Raw genomic sequence first — 17,454 nt, 5'->3', positions numbered from 1 at the left:
TGGGATAGCTACGGAAGAGCTACCCACAATGCAACGCTTCAGAAATCGACGTTAGCCTCGGACCATGGATGCACAACGCCGAATTACTGTGCCTAGTGTGGCCACATGAAATCGAATTTATAATATCAGTTTTATAAAACCAATTTTAGCTAATTCGATATTATCCCGTAGTGTAGACGTGGCCTGAGTACTGACATGAGGGATTCCCAGCAGCATTACATGAACTCTTGTAGACACTTAAGGTCTAACTGATTTTTCACTTTATCATTAATGATAGATGTAAACACTGAGAATCTGATTAAATTTGCTCTGTAATAAAAATCCAAGAAGGGCTACAACTAACCAGTAGTGGTCAGGCAGCTGTTAAGCAGAGAAATTCAGCACTTAAACTTAACTTTTGTCAATGCTCTCAAGCTAAACAATTTGAATATTCCAATAACCATGTATTTGATTATGTGCATTCCTCTATTCATGAGGATTCTAAGATTCAGGCAGCAAGGAAAAATGTTATTTATTTTTTATTGAACTGGCTTTGTACATAAGGGCAAAAGTGAGACCAGTGATTGGAAAAGCTGGGTGCCCATGACAATATGTACCACCAGCTTGACCTTTAAGAACAAATTATTATTATTAAATACAATAGCTGCCATAGATCAGGATCAGGGCCCAATTGCACTAGGGTCTTGTTGGCACTGACACTGTACAAACAAAAAGGAGACACAGCCTTTCCTCCACAGGATACAATCTGAGGCTGTCTACACTGCATAGTTTACAGTGGCACAGTTGTGTTGCTAAGGCCTTGCCACTGTAAGGCACACATTATCGCTGTTCTTTATCTCTGGGAGAGAGCCAGGGCCGACCAGGAAGGGGGCAAGTGGAGCAATTTGCCCCAGGCTCCACAGAGGCCCCCACGAGAAAGTCAGAGGCTCCCCCCAGCCACGCTTTCCCCTATTCCCCAGTGCCTCTGTGTGCCGCATCCAGGAGTGGCCCTGGACAGAGCTAAAGCTGCATGGCTCAGGCAGGGCCTGAGCTCCTCCTGCTCAGAGCCTCGTAGTAAGGGGTGGGGCTGCAAGCTCAGGTCCCGCTGGAGCCACGCTGCTGCAGCGCTGTCCAGGGCCGGTCCTGGATGCGGCATGCTGAGGCTCCAGGAGAGGGGGGAGGCGGGAGTAAGTGGCCTGGTAAGAGGGCTGAGGGTTGGATAAGAGGCAGTCAGGGGACAGGGACGAGGCAGAGGTTGGGGGGCAGTCAGGGAATGGGAAATGGGGGGTTGGATTGTGGGCATTCAGGACTCGGCAGGGGGTGGATAGGGGTCAAGGCAGTTAGGGGACAGGGAGCAGGGGAGGCTCATGGGGGGTGGAGTCCCGAGGTGGTGGTTGGGAGGGTCTAGGGGGGTGGTCAGGTGACAAGGAGCAGGATGGGTCAGGGCTTCTGAGGGGGACAGTTAAGGGGCAGGAAGTGGGTGGGGATCAGATGGGGGCAGGGCCAGGCTGTTTGGGGAGGCACAGCCTTCCCTACCCTAAAGCTCATTCAGCAGTTTGAGACTTGCAGATAGCTATTTAACACAAAGACCCAAGCTGTTATCTTTTCCCTTAGGGCTACCATCCCTTTCACTTCTCAAATGCCAAATTATAGTCTACATTTAATTTCAGTGCCATAGGGAGATTCATGTCAGGGGAAGGTAGCTTCATTTAAAATTAGCCACTTTAGATTAATAGTGATAGAGCCAAGAGAGCCAGCCATGGGGGAGGGATCACATGAGAAGAGCAATATCCTACACCACCTACCTCCTTCCTAACCCTACCAAGGGAGACCCCCCTCCCCTCCATTCCCCAAGGCTCCAGAGGGGTTAATTCAGTGGTTCTCAAACTTTTGTACTGATGACCCCTTTCACATAGCAAATCTGAGTGTGACCCCTCCCCCTTATAAATTAAAAACACTTTTTTATATATTTAACACTATTATAAATGCTGGAGGCAAAGCGGGGTTTGAGGTAGAGGCTGACAGCTCATGACCCCTACTAACAACCTCGTGACCCCCTGAGGGATCCCAACCCCCAGTTTGAGAACCCCTGGGTTAATTTAATTTTAGCACCCTGTGTCCATTCCACATGCAAGTGCTATTTTGAGCATTTCAGTTTTCACAACATAGGCTCATCCCAGATTCTGGAACAAGCTCAAATGCTCAGTTTGTGGAGTATGTACATAGTCTATAGTAAAGACAAACCCACAGTAACCGTCTCCAGTTTGTGAGGGACCCCATGGAGCCATTCTCTAGGAAACAGATAAATTCATGGAGGTTAAGTCCATTAGTGGCTATTAGTCAGGATAGGTAAGGAATGGTGTCCCTAGCCTCTGTTTGTCAGAGGGTGGAGATGGATGGCAGGAGAGAGATCACTTGATCATTACCTGTTAGTTTCACTCCCTCTGGGGCACCTGGCATTGGCCACTGTCAGTAGACAGGATACTGGGCTGGATGGATCAGCCCAAAGGTCCAGTATGGCCATTCTTATGTTATGTTATGTTCTAACCTAAATGAACCCAAAGTTATGGAGACAGATACAAGTCAAGGAAGCCAACAGATTATCAGAAATCTGGAAAAATCTCTGACTGGATGGGCTCAGGCATTTGGTCACAAGCTGAGGTGGTTCAAAATTCGGGATTTTTTTTAAGCAGAATTTTTTTATTGTTTCTTTAAACAATCAAACACAGCAAGCAGCAAATATTTGGCCACAAACTTCTGAAACCCCAAACCATGTTCAGATTTTGGCAGATTAATTTCAGCTTTTCAATTAAAAAAACCACAACAAATTTTGAAGGAAAGCAGACATTGTCCGTGATTTTTTTCTGCTTTTTAAAAACCCCTAGTTTTCGATCCAAATAAAGTTTTGACAGAAAACATTTGTCCAACGCTTTTAATGAGCTTTAGTGCCTTTTAGCACTAGCTGATGCTGAGAACCAGCAATACCTTGTAAAGGTGACTTGAAAAGTAGTTTTCTCCAACTGGGTTTGTGCTGAGATGCAGAAGGTTTTTAAATGTTTATTTTGCCCAGGGCCACCCGGGGATGCGGGGGCAAGTGGGTCAATTTACCCAGGACCCTGGCCCCCATGAGACTATAGTATTCTATAGTATTACAACTTTTTTTATGGGAGGGGCCCGTGAAATTGCTTTGTCCCAGATCCCCTGAATCCTCTGGGTGGCCCTGGAGAGAGCTTTTCAGACGACAAAATATAACCACTCGCAATGAGGAGCAATAGCTTTGTTGGTGGGGGAGTGACTCCCGCCAACAAAATTCTATCCATGCCAGTGCTTTTCATTGGTAAAACTTGTCGTTCATGCAGGTGTGTTGGGTTTTTTGTTTGTTTTGTTTTTTTCCCCACATCCTGAGCAACAAAAGTTCTAACAACGAAAGTGCAGTGTAGACATAGCCTAAGAGGTTTTCTGGGGATTCTATCTCATGGAGTGGGTATGACCTAATTGCCACCACTGAACTCAGGTCATCTACCAGGTGGTGAGAACGCTAATCGTAGGGTCAACCAGCTAGTCATTCATTGGAGTGTTCTGGTTTTGGTTTGTTTTCAAAAATGTTACAAATGTTGCATTTTTTTCTCTGTTAATCTATGGTATCAGAAGAAAAAATGTCTCTGCGCAGAATCTCAAGAAACACCATTCAGAACTCTTATAAAGTAGGAAACCCTGGAAATGCATGCTTCATAATAATCCAGGAGACCTGCCTCCATAGTTACTGAGCTCAGTGCAGGAAATTCTCTAAGCACCCCAACCTATGATCCAAACAAATCCCAGATACATTTGATGTATCCAGGTTTTGTCCTACTACATACATTAACCATATCTAAAAGATACAGCTGTGTTTTGTAATCACTGTGGGCGGAATTTAAAAACCGCTGTAGTGTAGGCGTAACTCTGCTCCCATTGAAGTAAACTGGATTCTTACCATTGCCTTCAAGTGCACTTTAAATATTTAACTCCAGTAATTAACCATATTAACTCTTAGGCACTTAACTTAATATTTGCCCTAACAGACCCAATGTATAAGGCTTGACACATTTAATATTTTAGATTTCCAGCAACAAAGGCCCGAAATACAGAATCCTGTTTGTATTAAAAAGTCCACACACACAATAATGGAGTGTTACCACTTAAGTGGTACAGGTCTGAAGAGAAATAGCTTTTCTTTACATTCCATCCCTGCATGGGTCATTAGCTTTCCTACATTTTTTTAAAATGATACAAAAATGATTCAAAGAACAAATGCAGTTGGGTTTGACAAGCTTGCCAGAAAAGACAACGAAAAGGAGAACAGCACAGAAATTCCGACTGTCAATATTTACAAGGGGATCACGCCTTCTGTGTACCTTCTTCAGGCATTTTACTTGACACTGGCTTTTTGGAAAGGTCATGGCTTAACAGGACATGTTCATTAATCATTATGCCTGTCACTAAGCGACCATCAGCAACCTACCCTTACAGTGACCTACACTGGGGTGTAACTTCTTTTCATGTGACAACAGAATGACTCTCCCCTCCCCCATATTCATTTTTTTAAAAAAGTTTGTAGGACATATTTCAGTCAGCCAATCGGATTACTGAACCAATTGGTACAAACACTAGTTTAGGTCACAAAAGTTACCCAAGCTGCCTAAAGACAGGGTCAAAGAAATGTTTGAAAAGGGACAGGACACAGCTTGGGCAGTATTTGGCATACAAGGTAGAGATCTCAGCTGGTGATGCAAAGAAGCTAAAGAATAAAAGTGTTTGAAGTATGTTCTAACATATGATGGAACTACAACACCCTCTTTGCACTCAGAGTTTCTGTTTACTGACTATTTTGTGGACTTACACATAGGCTTGTTTCACATTATTGTATACCCCAGATAAAATAAATGTCTATATGTAAATAGTACTGATAGTGTCTGATCTACAGATTACATATATGCCCCACTTCTGCAAACATTTACACACATGGGTAACTGAACACATGGGATGAAATGAACAAATCTTCTGTCTTCTTAAATGTTATAATTTTTTACTGACATCCCTTCACCACACCAGTTAGCCTGAATGTATTAGCTAAGCTTTTTTATCTACACAATGAAGAGGTTAATGAGAATGATCAGCTTATCTTTGCCAGCTGTAATGTACACAGAGCTTCTGACCTCTGATTAAAGTGCCATCAATAAAGTTATCAATCATAGCCTAATTGTTTTACTGAATGCCAGATTTGCATACATTTTAAAGCTCATTAAACATATCTTGCCCTTAGTGCTTTCTATTGTCAAATATAATTTCCTCCCAATTTAAACAAATTTATATACAATCATCTGACATTTTTATATTGTACAGGACAATCCAGCATTGGTAATGGAAAAGGTCCCCTAAGGTCTCTCACCTCTCTAATTCCCACTATTCACAACTCTTCTTAGCCTGAATAATTTAAAGAGTCGTCATTTAAAATGTGGGCTAGATTGTGCATTTCTTACTTAGCTGTATGAGTACTGCCTCATATCAGTCAGCCCGCTGAGGGGAATGAAAACACTCACGTGTGTTTACCAGTGTAACAATTGCAGAACGTAGCCAAAATAACCAAAAGTGTGGAGCCATTCAGCGGGCCTCTATGTGAAAACAATGGTCATACACTGACTTACACTAACTGGCTCATTACATGGCCATTGGCCAATCTATTCTTCTGTATACATGACTTTCTGTGTTCTAATATATTTTTTAAAAGACATCTTTGTGCTCCTAAGTTTTTCTTGTTGGCATACTGTTACATTGTGACTTTTTCTGAAGAAACTGTGTGCTGTTCAGTGGGTAAAGTTAATTTATTTTTGGTTGGAATAGTTGTACCTGTGCATAGTTTTGGTTCCATTACTGAGCTAAATGATACCTTTGCCTACAAATAATCTCTGAACTATCCCTGCCCCCTTCCTCTTAAGTAGGCCATCTCATTAAACTAGCATAATGGAATAGTAGCTTTAAGTTAAATGGAATATATAGGGCAGTAGCACTACATATAGTAGTAAGAGTTTATAGGAGTCAACAGGGGTATCAACAGCAGTAATTAGAAACACACACCCTGTGTTCATGCTGACCTGCCTTGTTTCTCACTGATGCTGCTCCATAACTCATGTATGCCTTGCTTGCAACCACCTTGTGTTCTATTTTACTTGCAAGTTCAAAACATTATTAAAAGTTACTTGCATACAAAATGGGCATTGCCTCATCAGAATGATAATTCACAGATTCTTACCTTAAAGCCAGAAGGAACCGTTGTGATCATCTAGTTTGACCACCTGCGTGTAACAGCCCAAAGAATCTCACCCACATATGTTTGCATCAAGCCCCAAACTTCTATCTGAGCTACTTTAAACTATCAAATGATTTTTAGGGCATAATAATCAGACCATGAGAGTAAATGAGCTAATTTCCCAGTGGGGCCTGATCCAGCACATTTTGAAAATCTGAGTTTACTGCCATGTGTCAGAAAAATCCTGTGTATGGTAATTAGCCCCTGCTCTGGCTCCATGTCCTGGAGACAAAGGCAGTCAGATATACAAATGAGTAGCTCACTGCCTGTGGGAGGTCTTGACAGACAGGAAAATGTACAGAGCCTCCCAAATGGGCCCTTTTCACCAAATATGCTCAGATCTGGATATGAGATTGAGGTGGTTGCACTATTGCTTAAAATGTATGCATTTAGCATTTTGAAAAAATAAAAATTACCAGCTGCTACACAAGCAACTTGTAACACCTAATAGTTAAAACTCTCTGGCAATGCAATTCTGACAACCTCTCAGCTGCGTACTTGGGTGACACATGCTAACAAGTCTTCAGCAGTATGTTCTTGTATGTGTATGTATTCTCATATGTACACAGACATGTACATCCCAAACACTAGCTCCTCCTCAGAAGGAACTGCAGGAGTAAAGATATCCCTGGCCTACAGGAGCAGTAAAGCTCACAAGAATCTGGCCTGCAGCCATTTTATTTAAATGTGTACAAGTCTTTGTTGATGGTATCTAGAAATATAAAGTTACAGTTGAATGCACGACAAAGTTGCTTGCCAATTAGCAGCATCCAAAGTTCTGCCATTTCCCATTGTACATTGACAGCTATGATCACCACAAAAGTAGTCAAGACCATAAAAAGGATGCCAGCAGTGCAATGCTCTGAGTTAGGTGCTCATAGAAACTTTCTCCATTCAGATGCCACACTATGATATTCTGCACAAGCTGAACCTGTTAATTGGCTTTCAAGGACCATCCTTTACAATTCACAATATACTAGCTGATCAGCAGTCTTCACATTTTGACATTTCTATTCAGTTGCAAAATTCAAAATTCTGAGTTTCAAAAAAAATTGGGGGCAAATTTAACTTTTCAATAAAAGTTTCCTTTTTTATCCAACCAATCTGGCACATTACAATTGTTTAGCCTAGAAGGGGCAAAAGTATTCATGATTGTTTCAGTGGCTGTCTTAGAGAATAATTGCATCCTCCTGGTCAGCAGGAGCCACTGGCCACTGCTGCTGCTTCCTTGTTTGTTTATTTCAGTTTGTATTTAATATTAAAAGGGACCTCTCCAGAACTTGATAATCCAACAAGAGTGATGGATCCAATATGACCTCAAGAGCTGTGTATGCTCAGCCTGAGAAGTCTGTATGGTAGAGTTCTGACTTATACGATCAGCATGCCCATTTTTACTCTTACATCTTCAAAGGGTTCAAAGGTGGAGGGTAAGGTGTGAGCAGTGCCTGCTCAGCCCACTGCAGCATGTGGAGGAGCCATGGTTCCACTGGGGAGTTGTGTATTAGTGGTCTTCTACAGGGGATATATGGAAGGAGAAGACCTCTACTGGTTGTGTGCTGCATGTCCCTAGCCTTATCATTCTCTTAGCTCATGACATCTGTCATCACTTGCTATGATTTTCTTTGAATTCTAATACTGGGTATAAATGTTCATCAAATAATCATCATGTTTGTTTTGTGAAATGTCTCTTTATTAGCTAAGTATTTGGAAAGTACGGTACTACTATAGCATAAATACAGTGAGACCAAAACTTCTATATGAGTCATGTAAAATTCCTACATAGAGCAAACAGATGAGTTCCTCACTCCAGCTAAACTGAATGAGTACACAATTCCTTTCCTAGCAAGCTTTCTAACACTCATTATAGCTTCTCTTGCATTAGAAAAAAAAAACAAGTTATAACATACTGGATTTGGGGAATATTTTGTAAGGACATCTAAACACTCAGAACTCTGCCTACAACTCTCTGGGAACATAGGACTGGAAGGGATCTCCTGATGATGTGGAGTCCAGTCTCCTCCTGTCACCAGCAACCCCATCATATAATCCAGTTCATCAATTAATCAAGCTCCATTTTAAAACAGTTGCATTGTTCCCCCCCACTATTTTTATTGAGAGGCTGTTCCATAACCTCACTGCTCTGATGGTTAAAAACCTTCTTATTTCTAGCCTATATTTAATCATGGCTAGTTGTCCTTGCACCGACATTGTTCTTCAGCATAAATAGCTCTTCTCCCTTCCTGGTGTTCACCCCCCAATGTATTTATATAGGGCAACCATAACCTCTCTCGGCTTTCATTTTGTAGGCTAAACAAGCCAAGCTCTTTAATTTCCGCTAGCTCCATCTGACACCTCAGCCTACCAAATCCCATCTATTTGACATTTTGTCACTAATCAAGACACAGAAGAAAACTCAGTGACTAAGCAGAAAACTTGCAGCATTTCCCCTTAGCACAAGACTTTTGTTATTATTTTCAATATTTCACACCCTAAAATGCTGTAACTTTAAAAGAAAAAATACAGTGCAGGAATGTTACTTTCATCTTTTTTTTATCTGTAAAACAGACCCATTATCAAAGGCCCTGGATACATGTACAGGAAAAACCTAATGCAACTACTGACTTTTAAAACTAGAGGGTCAAACAGAAACAGCAGATTCAGAATAAAGGATTTTCCCACTTCCTCTAAGACACACTTCACACGCCCTTTGTGGAGTCAGACTTACCCCCTTTCTTGGTTTGGACTTTAATAAATAAATCAGCAATCAGACAAAAAAGGCCAATCCAAGACTTTTCTCCTGAAGTTTGGCTGTTCTTAGAGTACTTAGCTCAGGACAGCTCAGCCCACTGCCCAGATCCTCTCTGTCTCATACCCAAACTTCCTCTAACAGGGCAGCCTTTTTTCTTTTTCTTTTTTTTTAAGGGACATCCTCCCTTCTGGCAGGCATGGTCGGCAAGATCAGCTTTAAGCAGTTGTTTGCAACAGACCACTGACCTCATCTTGCTTTGGGCCAGTGTGTGATTTGTCAGTAGATTAGGCCCTCAGACTGTTAACCAACTAAAAGGACAACAGTGCTAAATTACTGGCAGTCATTTAACTCCATCTCAGCAAATCAAATGACACTTGGCTATTAGAGCTGCAATAAATACAACCTGATTAATGGCCCAGTTCATGCTCTCTTACAAGGAAACCTGTGTGGAAGGAAAAGGAACAGTTCCCTCAGGGTGGCTCATTCCATTCCACCTCCCCTCCCTTCCCCCGCCCCCCAATATAATCACAGGGCAAGATCCATCTACAGAAAGGATCTAGAGAGTATGAGATTGCACTGTTTTATGAATATACCCCAATTTACATGGGGAAAATAGACACAGATTGTAATTCATTATACCACAGCATCGCATCAGACAAGGAGAGCTGGATTTTTTTACCTCAAATTTTGAATATCAGGACAAGAGCAGGAAAAGTTATATAACATAATATGTTAACAGACAGTCATTATTTTATACACACTCACTATAAAGGTTGATGGCATCTATCTTAAACAGGCCTCAAGTTTATGTTGGTTCCTTTGACCCTTGAGTCTACAGCTTTTTAATGCTCTAATTAACACAATTGTTTTAGATCTTACCACAAACAACTTTACTCAAGAAAACTTCCCTGGGGAAAGGTTATTCCATAACTGCCTGCTGCAGGGTTTCTTTCACCTTCTCTGAAGGCTCTTACACTGGATACTGTTGGTGACAGGATAGTGGGATAGATGGATCTCTGGTCTGATCCAGGGTGGCAATTCTTATGTTAACACTATTGCAAAGAATTATGTCTGAGCCTTTTCCAGGAGACTCTATAATTCAATTAAGAATGCAAATAAAACAGTTGGATCCTTCCATTTCATGGGAAATCACACAGGAAGGGGGTTGAGGGAGAATGATGTGAAATTCCTCTCATGGAATTTCCCCACACTCATCCCCAGGAAGTGGAGCTGGCAGTTCTGGTCTAGAAAAGCAGGGCTGTCAGGGGATGTGTCAAAAGAACAGAGAGCTCTGTTCAGAGATCCTGTACTTCTACAATGTCTGAGAGGCCCTGTGCCCTCCTCCATCACTTTCCGTCTAGTGAAGCCAATGGGGCGGTGGTGTGAAGAGCTTCCCAACAAGCTAATGTCCTCCCTAGCCAGCTGATGTCCTCCAGTGAAGTCCCCCAGAGGGTGGGGGAAAGGAGCAGGGGCAGAATGACTGTGCCTCAGGCTGTAGTAACAGTTGAGTGAATTTACTGATAATGTGCAGGGGCCATGGGCAGAGAAGATGATGTTGTTGTGTAGCTGAATTCCAAGAGACTCTGCTTAAGAGTAATTATGTGTATGTATGTATAACTGTTTGCAAGATTGGTCCCATTTTCAAAAAGCATGCCAGGATCCTTCTGGAGGAAAAGCACGATACAGATATAAATTATGATCACTGTCATTTCAAGTGAGTACACCTGTTGTGAGGGTATGTTATAAAAAACCAAAAAAATCTGCCCAAGGGCAGGAATTAGTGGCAGATTACTTTGAAGAATTAAGATGAACTGGGATGTCAAATGTGTTTCTTCATAAACACAAAGCAGACAAAGTTCTGAGAAACAGAATGGACAGAAGTAATAGATTCACAAGGATTTATAATGGTCTTGAATTACTTTGATAATATATTAGGCAAAAAGCTTTTCTTTACATTAGGCTAATATATTTCCTCCCATCTTGCCATGAAAAAATCATACAGAGAGGGAGAACGGGTCTAGGGCTATGCAGTGGCTTTGCACCATGATAGTCCTTTCCAGGACGGGGGAATGATACTGAGTTTCTACATCTCGATAAGAGCAGATCAAGAATGCCCCTTGGCACCAACAACTGAAGATGTGAAGGTAATAGATTTTCAGGCAGCATCAGAATGAGCAGTTCACGCACAGTAAATGGAAAAGCTAACCCATTCCTGGTTGTTAAATGCTGAGGAAGGTCATTTCTTAGGTTGATTAATAAAGTGTTTGTAACTTACTTTAAATGGTCAAATGGAAGAGATTCTCATATATGCTCACACAAGCAGCCATTCCCCCTTTAGCTTGGGGCTTTGTAGTGTAGAAATATCACACAGATGGTCAAAAAAGGACAAAGTAAAGATAAAGTGTATTTGTAAAGGAACTGTTGGTGCATAGCCGCAGAGAAATGGTCCAACAATTGACCGTGGTTGCCAGACATCCCTCTCTTGATGGGAAACCTTCCCCTGCTCTTGCAGCAATCCCTGCTTCCTGCCTTCTTCTGGGTTGCATCAGGAAGTCTCAACGCCTATCTCTAGCAGCCTCAAAGGAACAATTTCCTCAGTAGAATCCCACGCACAGCCCATGAGACAGAGTTCTGCAATGCTGAGCCATACCCCTGTCTTTCAAGTCCTTTCTCAATCACCCCTCTCCCTTTCATTTCCTTTCACTATCACTATCTCAGCCTGACATGAAAACCAACAGTCTGATACTCTGAGAGCTTGCAATTTCCAAACTGTATAGAAGTGTGAGGAGTCAGCAATTGTTCTAGAAAGCAGCAAGCATTGCCTTCTGTCCTACACACATGGCCCACACATTTCGCCGCACCTGCTACAAAGACCCTAGCTCTGGTCTTTGAAAAGTCAGACAAAGCAAAGGTCACGTTTGTTCATGAGCATTTTGAGCTTAAAAAAAAAATCTCACGTCACTAATTAAAAATGGTAAATGTATTGAACGTTTGTGGGTGTGCAAGTCATCTTTACTATATGGGCCAAATGCTGATTTTCATCAACACTAGTGCAAATCTGGAGCAGCTCAGCTGAGTTCAATGTACTTACTCCAGATTTACACCAGTGTATACACCAGCATACATGAGAGCAGATTTTGGCTCTATAGAACTATACTATACAGAGCATCTTGCCAAAATACCACAGGGTAATACCATGGGTGATTCCCATTGGTACTATTAAAAAATTAGAGGCTTAAATCCTATCTATAAATGGAAGAATAGATGTTTCTGTTCCACACCAGTTTCTAATACTCCAGCTTTATGTAAATGTAGGCTGGAATTTTTAAGGAGGGAGTCAGGTGCCCGACAGTCATTGAATTGCAAGGGATGTTGGATGTCCAGCTCTTGGGTTCTTTTATTGCTCCCAGTCCTAATAAGACGGTGGGACTGATTAACCCCTGCAGGCACATGTAAGTGCAAAGTGCAGCCCCCTGTGGCTAGGAAGGCTATGGCACCTGAGGGGGAATTCACATCTAGGTCAAACACATAGTGCCACAATAATCATCCTAAAAGAATATACAATTTGAAACTCAAGCCTGAGCTCCACAGCCATCCCACCTGTGAAAGCTCCCCAGGACAGACACTGAATCACCATGTCCCCTGGATGTCCTAGCAATGCCCCTTCCCAGCAAGACCTCTGGATTTGCACTGCTGCTCCAGGTCTGCTGGTAGAGAAGAGGTTAAGACTGGCTTGTGACACTGCACCCCTTGTTTCCATGCTAGGCAAACTTTCTGCTGCCAGGAGGCTCACATCATTCCACTGATAGGACCTGGTTGGTGAATCAGACTCTATACACTTTGTGAATGGCAGGACCATAAGACAGTCCTTGTCCTGTTGCCTTCTGCCCCACCAGCTATGCCAGCCTTGTATGACCATTTGTCTTCTTCTCCAACATATGCTCCAACTACTTCTTACACACTGCCTTGCCACAGGAAATGTCCTTGGGAACATAAGGCCACTATTCTCTCCGCCTTAAAATTCCTTCTCAGGATATAACTGCTGTGATGCCTACAGGAGATCACCCAACTAAAGATTGCATGGGGGATGAAGACTCAGGGATCATTGATATTGTTTATTACATTGTTTTAAATCTTATGATTTGGAAACATCAGGTCAGGCACATCACTATCTTACATAACCACATGATCTTATTATCATTATCTCTTCCTTCCTTTCCTCCTATTGTTTGGTCAATACATTTGTTACATCTTGTTTTGAGTTATACTGTAAGCTCTTCCAGGCAGGGACCGTGATTGTAGAACATCTAGCTCAGTGGGGCCTGACCCTCGCTGCTACTGCAGTACAAACGATAACAAAAGCTAATGTGTAAAGTGACTAGCAAGTGAAGCTATCTAGTCTCCTATTTCTCATTCTAACTTAGTGCTCAGTCCTAGTTCCATTGCTGGTTCAACTGACTTCAGTAGGATAAGGGTGCAGATTCAAGGAAGCCAGCTTTTGCTCTGTGCTGGCATTTAAAAATGAGGATATATATTAGCTGATCTCGCTGTTTGAAGCCTCTCTGAATATACATGGTCTCTGGTTCTTCTATCACTAGCCTCAAATATGGATCTATTAGTAAGGGGCTTGGGGCCAATCCTTTAGCTCTGATTCAGACAAAACCCTCCAGTGAGGTCAAGAGAAGAGGACTGCAGAATCTTTAGTTAGACTCCTGTAGTCCTTCCACACGTCAAACCCCCATTGATTTAAATGGGAGTCATAAGTGCGCAAGGACTGCAGGATCAGGCCCTAATATGGCATCAAAGGTTTAATTTTTACCATTTGGTAAAAACCACACCCTAGAACAGTCAATAGCCTTGTGATCAAGGTACTCACTTCAGATATGGGAGAGTCACTTTTAAGAATCCCTGGTCTTAATCAGGCAGAGCACGGACTTGAACTTGTGTCTTCTACTTGCCACATGAGTGCCCGGACCACTGGGCTATTGGCTCTTCTAAGGTGGTTTCCTCCCTCATGTGGTTTTTCATGAGACGGTGTGAAAGGTCTTTGTTTCCTCCCAGTGCAGACTGGGGAAATGTTTTGATTCTCAAAAATTGACATGGAGTGGGAAAATCATTTCCTTCCCAGATCTCCTACAGGGAATGGGACTAAGAGTCTATGGAGAATCAATGCTTTTACTTTAACATGTAATTCCCCAACACCCAATTCCTCACCCCTTCCTTCATCTTTAGTATTCAGGGGCTGGTCCTGCTCAAAATTAAAGTCCATCAATAGTTTTGCTATGGACTTCAAAGGAGCATTGTCACCCCTTCTGGGAGATCTACTATATAGCGTGTGACAGAATAGAAGATTTTGCAGGACTGATGATGACCAAATCATGTAGTTAGTCTGCCAGAGTACCCATGCTCAACCGCCAGCTACCCATCCCAACTGAAAATCACTTGGCAGGATTTGAGCTACTGTCTGTAATTGTAGACATGCTGACAGATCTGTATTCTCAATGCTTTCAAGTCAAAATCCGAACTAAGTTTCAATGCAAGAACAAAATATTTTGGGGATGTTTTACTCATTTACACAAACCATTTGCATTACTGCGATGGTTTTAGCTCAGCCTTTATAAATGTATTGGTCATCATCTATTTATTCTGGATTTAATTGATCGAAGCGATAAAGTAGAATAGTTTGCAAGAAAATGTAACACTTCATTGGTTCTACAGCTCCTCCATGCAACTAATTTATAATAACTAATGCAACAGTTTAAGTTGATTACTCTCATGTAAAACTGTTTGCCACTTGGAAACTCTGATCTGCCTGCTCCTTAGCACTGTCATTACATTGAACAAAAGGTCGCTAATCTAGTCTCCTCTCTGAGGCTAATCTCAATTAGCAATTTTCTGCTGTGTTGCAGACTTTACATTTGCTCCCCATTATGTGGCAAATCCATACCTGGCTTCAGCATAGTTACAAGAAGTCTGTATTTGGCCCTAGGTTCCATGTGCATTTTAGTATTTTCTCTCATTCAAACTCAAGAGCTCCTTGTGCCTGGTCCAGCTCCCGTGAACCTGCAGATAGATGACTTTACCTCTCATCTGGAAGGCTCTGTTCCAGCACCAGGAAAAGCAAGCATGCCACTGCAAAAAATCCATACTCCGGTGCATCCCAGCTAATTAGCACTTCGCCCTGCTCGTTCTACTATTTTGGGGTCCTAAACCCCCAAATTGTACCATCAAAACAGACAACACATATTGCTTCTCCTACGTGACCAGAAAAAAATCCAGGCTCCAACATATCCCGGTGCAAGAGCAATCTGGGTTTTATCGGATCCAGGGAATTTTGGCCACAGATCTCTACATTCTGTTGGAAAAATGGAAACTAAATGTAGCTGCTTCCAGTCCTTGCTAAAAAATCTGGTCCCTGATACACCTCCGCACACAAGCACTTGTAAAATCCAAACATGGACCAGGAGCCAGCATGATATCGCCCGTTTTTTTCACCTAGATCCGAAAAGTTTTATTCTCTATACAGAAAAATCTGTGTCCAGAGCTCTGCTTGGATGGATCTATGTCCTGGCGGTGTTAGTTACCAAGGATACATCAGGATCTGGATCTTTGCAGTGGGGTTGGAGCTGGTGCTCTTCTTTTCTGGTAGAATTTAAGGCTTTGAGATTTAACCCTCCCAGTCGTATCTAGGTGCCGGATACATCTTTTTGCGGGGCTGCTGCACCCCTTTGCAATAGGGTCTGGATTTTCGAGTTCGCCAATGGTTGCTACATTTTTTCCTTTGTTAAAACTGGAATTTTGCGGAACTGGGATTAAAATGGGCAGGATCAGGGCACTAAATGTGTCTTTTTTTCCCGTCCTGTTGGGCCAGGATGTATCAGAGTCCAGATTTATCCAGGGAAGTGCGGCTACAGCGGTTGTCTGTTTAGATTGTACAAGATCCTGCGAGAGCCCGGTGCTGGAACCGGGCTTCTGCGGCGCTCACTGCCCGGGATTCATCGGGGTCCGCATTTTTGGCGAGGCGGGAGCTCTCTGTTTTGATGCTACAAGGTGGGGGCTTGGGGACACAGATCGACAGGATCCAGCCTCTCCCCGAGATTTCTTTTCTGCCCGTGAGAGTCAGACACGGGACAGCTCCGAGGGGCATCCCGGGAACCGGCTTGCACAGCAATAGGGACAGAGCCCCGTTTGGGCTCCCAGAGAGCGTCCCGGGGTAATCGGGTGTGCGCAGCAAAGCAGCCTCTAGCAGGGAACATGGGTTGGGAAGCGGGGTCCAGACTGGGCACCATGGGGGTGAGGAGAGATCCCGTGCGGCTGGGACCCCAGCTCCGGCCCCCTGCGTGCCAGGGACCGGGGAGGGTCACACTTCCCCAAGGAGGGGCACGGGCTTGCCTTGGAGGATGTCTCTCCGGGGCGCAGATCAAGCGCAGCCTGCTGCCTCCTGTACCACTTAGCTTCGGCCGCCCCCCGGCCCGACACCCCAGCCCGCAGGGGAACGGGTCACTTACCTGCGAGGAGGAGAGCGGGTGCCAGCAGCCCGCACAGCATGGCACCTGCGAGCGCCCGGCTGCCCATGGTCCTGCCCGGGAGGTGCGCTCCTGCCCGGGTAGGAGAGCTCCGCCCGAGCCTGCTCGGAGAGACTACGCGGCTCAGGGACACCCAGCAAAGGGGCTGATCCTCCGGCAGCCTGGCCGGGATTGCCTTGCCCGCGGTGGCGAAGCTAGCAGAGCAGCCGGTCGCGGAGAGAGACCACTATCCAGCAGCTGCCTAGCCCCGGGGCAACGCTGCGCTCAGCTCCGCAGGGTGCGTCCAGCTGCGCGCTTAACCTCCCGTGGACATCCCTTCACAGGGAGCTGCCTGCCGCCCGGCTGATTTATAACCTCCACATCCTCCGGGCGGATCACGCCCTCCTCTCCCTGCGTCACCGGGTCCCCCCTCCCCTACATAGCCTGGCGCCCCCCGGCCCCTCTGGCAGTGCCTCGGCCCCCTGCCGTGCTCCGCTGCCTGCGCAGGAGTGACTCCGGCTCCGAGCGCGCCAGGCAGGGCTCCGGCTGGGAGTCAGTGCCCAGTTCCCGGCCTCTCTCGGGCCCCAGGTCAGCTCGGCTGCGCCGCCCCCCACCCATGCAGCCCCCTGTCACCTCGATCGCTCTCGGTCCCCCCAAACGGAGACCGCCGCTCCGGTCCTGCAGCCAAGGGCGGCTGCGCTCCCGGCCGGAGCCTGGCGCAAGCCAGGCTTGGACACACGTGTGTCCTTGTCCATGTGCCTTTTCTCCGCCTGGGTCTGTTATCATCCCCCGGCCTACCCCACCCCGCAGGCAGCAGCCGGAGCCGGGCTGGGCAGCTCCTCTCCATCGCCGCCAGAGGGGCCCGGCCACACTCC

At 44.5% G+C, this 17,454-nt stretch overlaps 1 protein-coding gene across 2 annotated transcripts in view; it reads right to left on the bottom strand.

Moving 5' to 3' along the window:
* Nucleotides 1-16,903, bottom strand: part of FLT1 (fms related receptor tyrosine kinase 1) — a 156,871-nt gene extending 139,968 nt beyond the window's left edge. For both annotated transcript variants that reach the window (XM_032765286.2, XM_032765287.2), the window contains exon 1: nt 16,583-16,903. In XM_032765286.2, the coding sequence (XP_032621177.1) occupies nt 16,583-16,649 (67 nt within the window). In that variant the 5' untranslated portion in view covers nt 16,650-16,903. The remainder of the gene's footprint in view (nt 1-16,582) is intronic.
* Nucleotides 16,904-17,454: the final 551 nt, after the last annotated feature.

The sequence above is a fragment of the Chelonoidis abingdonii genome, chromosome 1 (genome assembly GCF_003597395.2).
Source record: "Chelonoidis abingdonii isolate Lonesome George chromosome 1, CheloAbing_2.0, whole genome shotgun sequence".
NCBI lineage: Eukaryota > Metazoa > Chordata > Testudines > Testudinidae > Chelonoidis > Chelonoidis abingdonii.
Note: the sequence above shows the minus strand (reverse complement) of the source record. Positions and strands in the feature narration are given on the sequence as shown.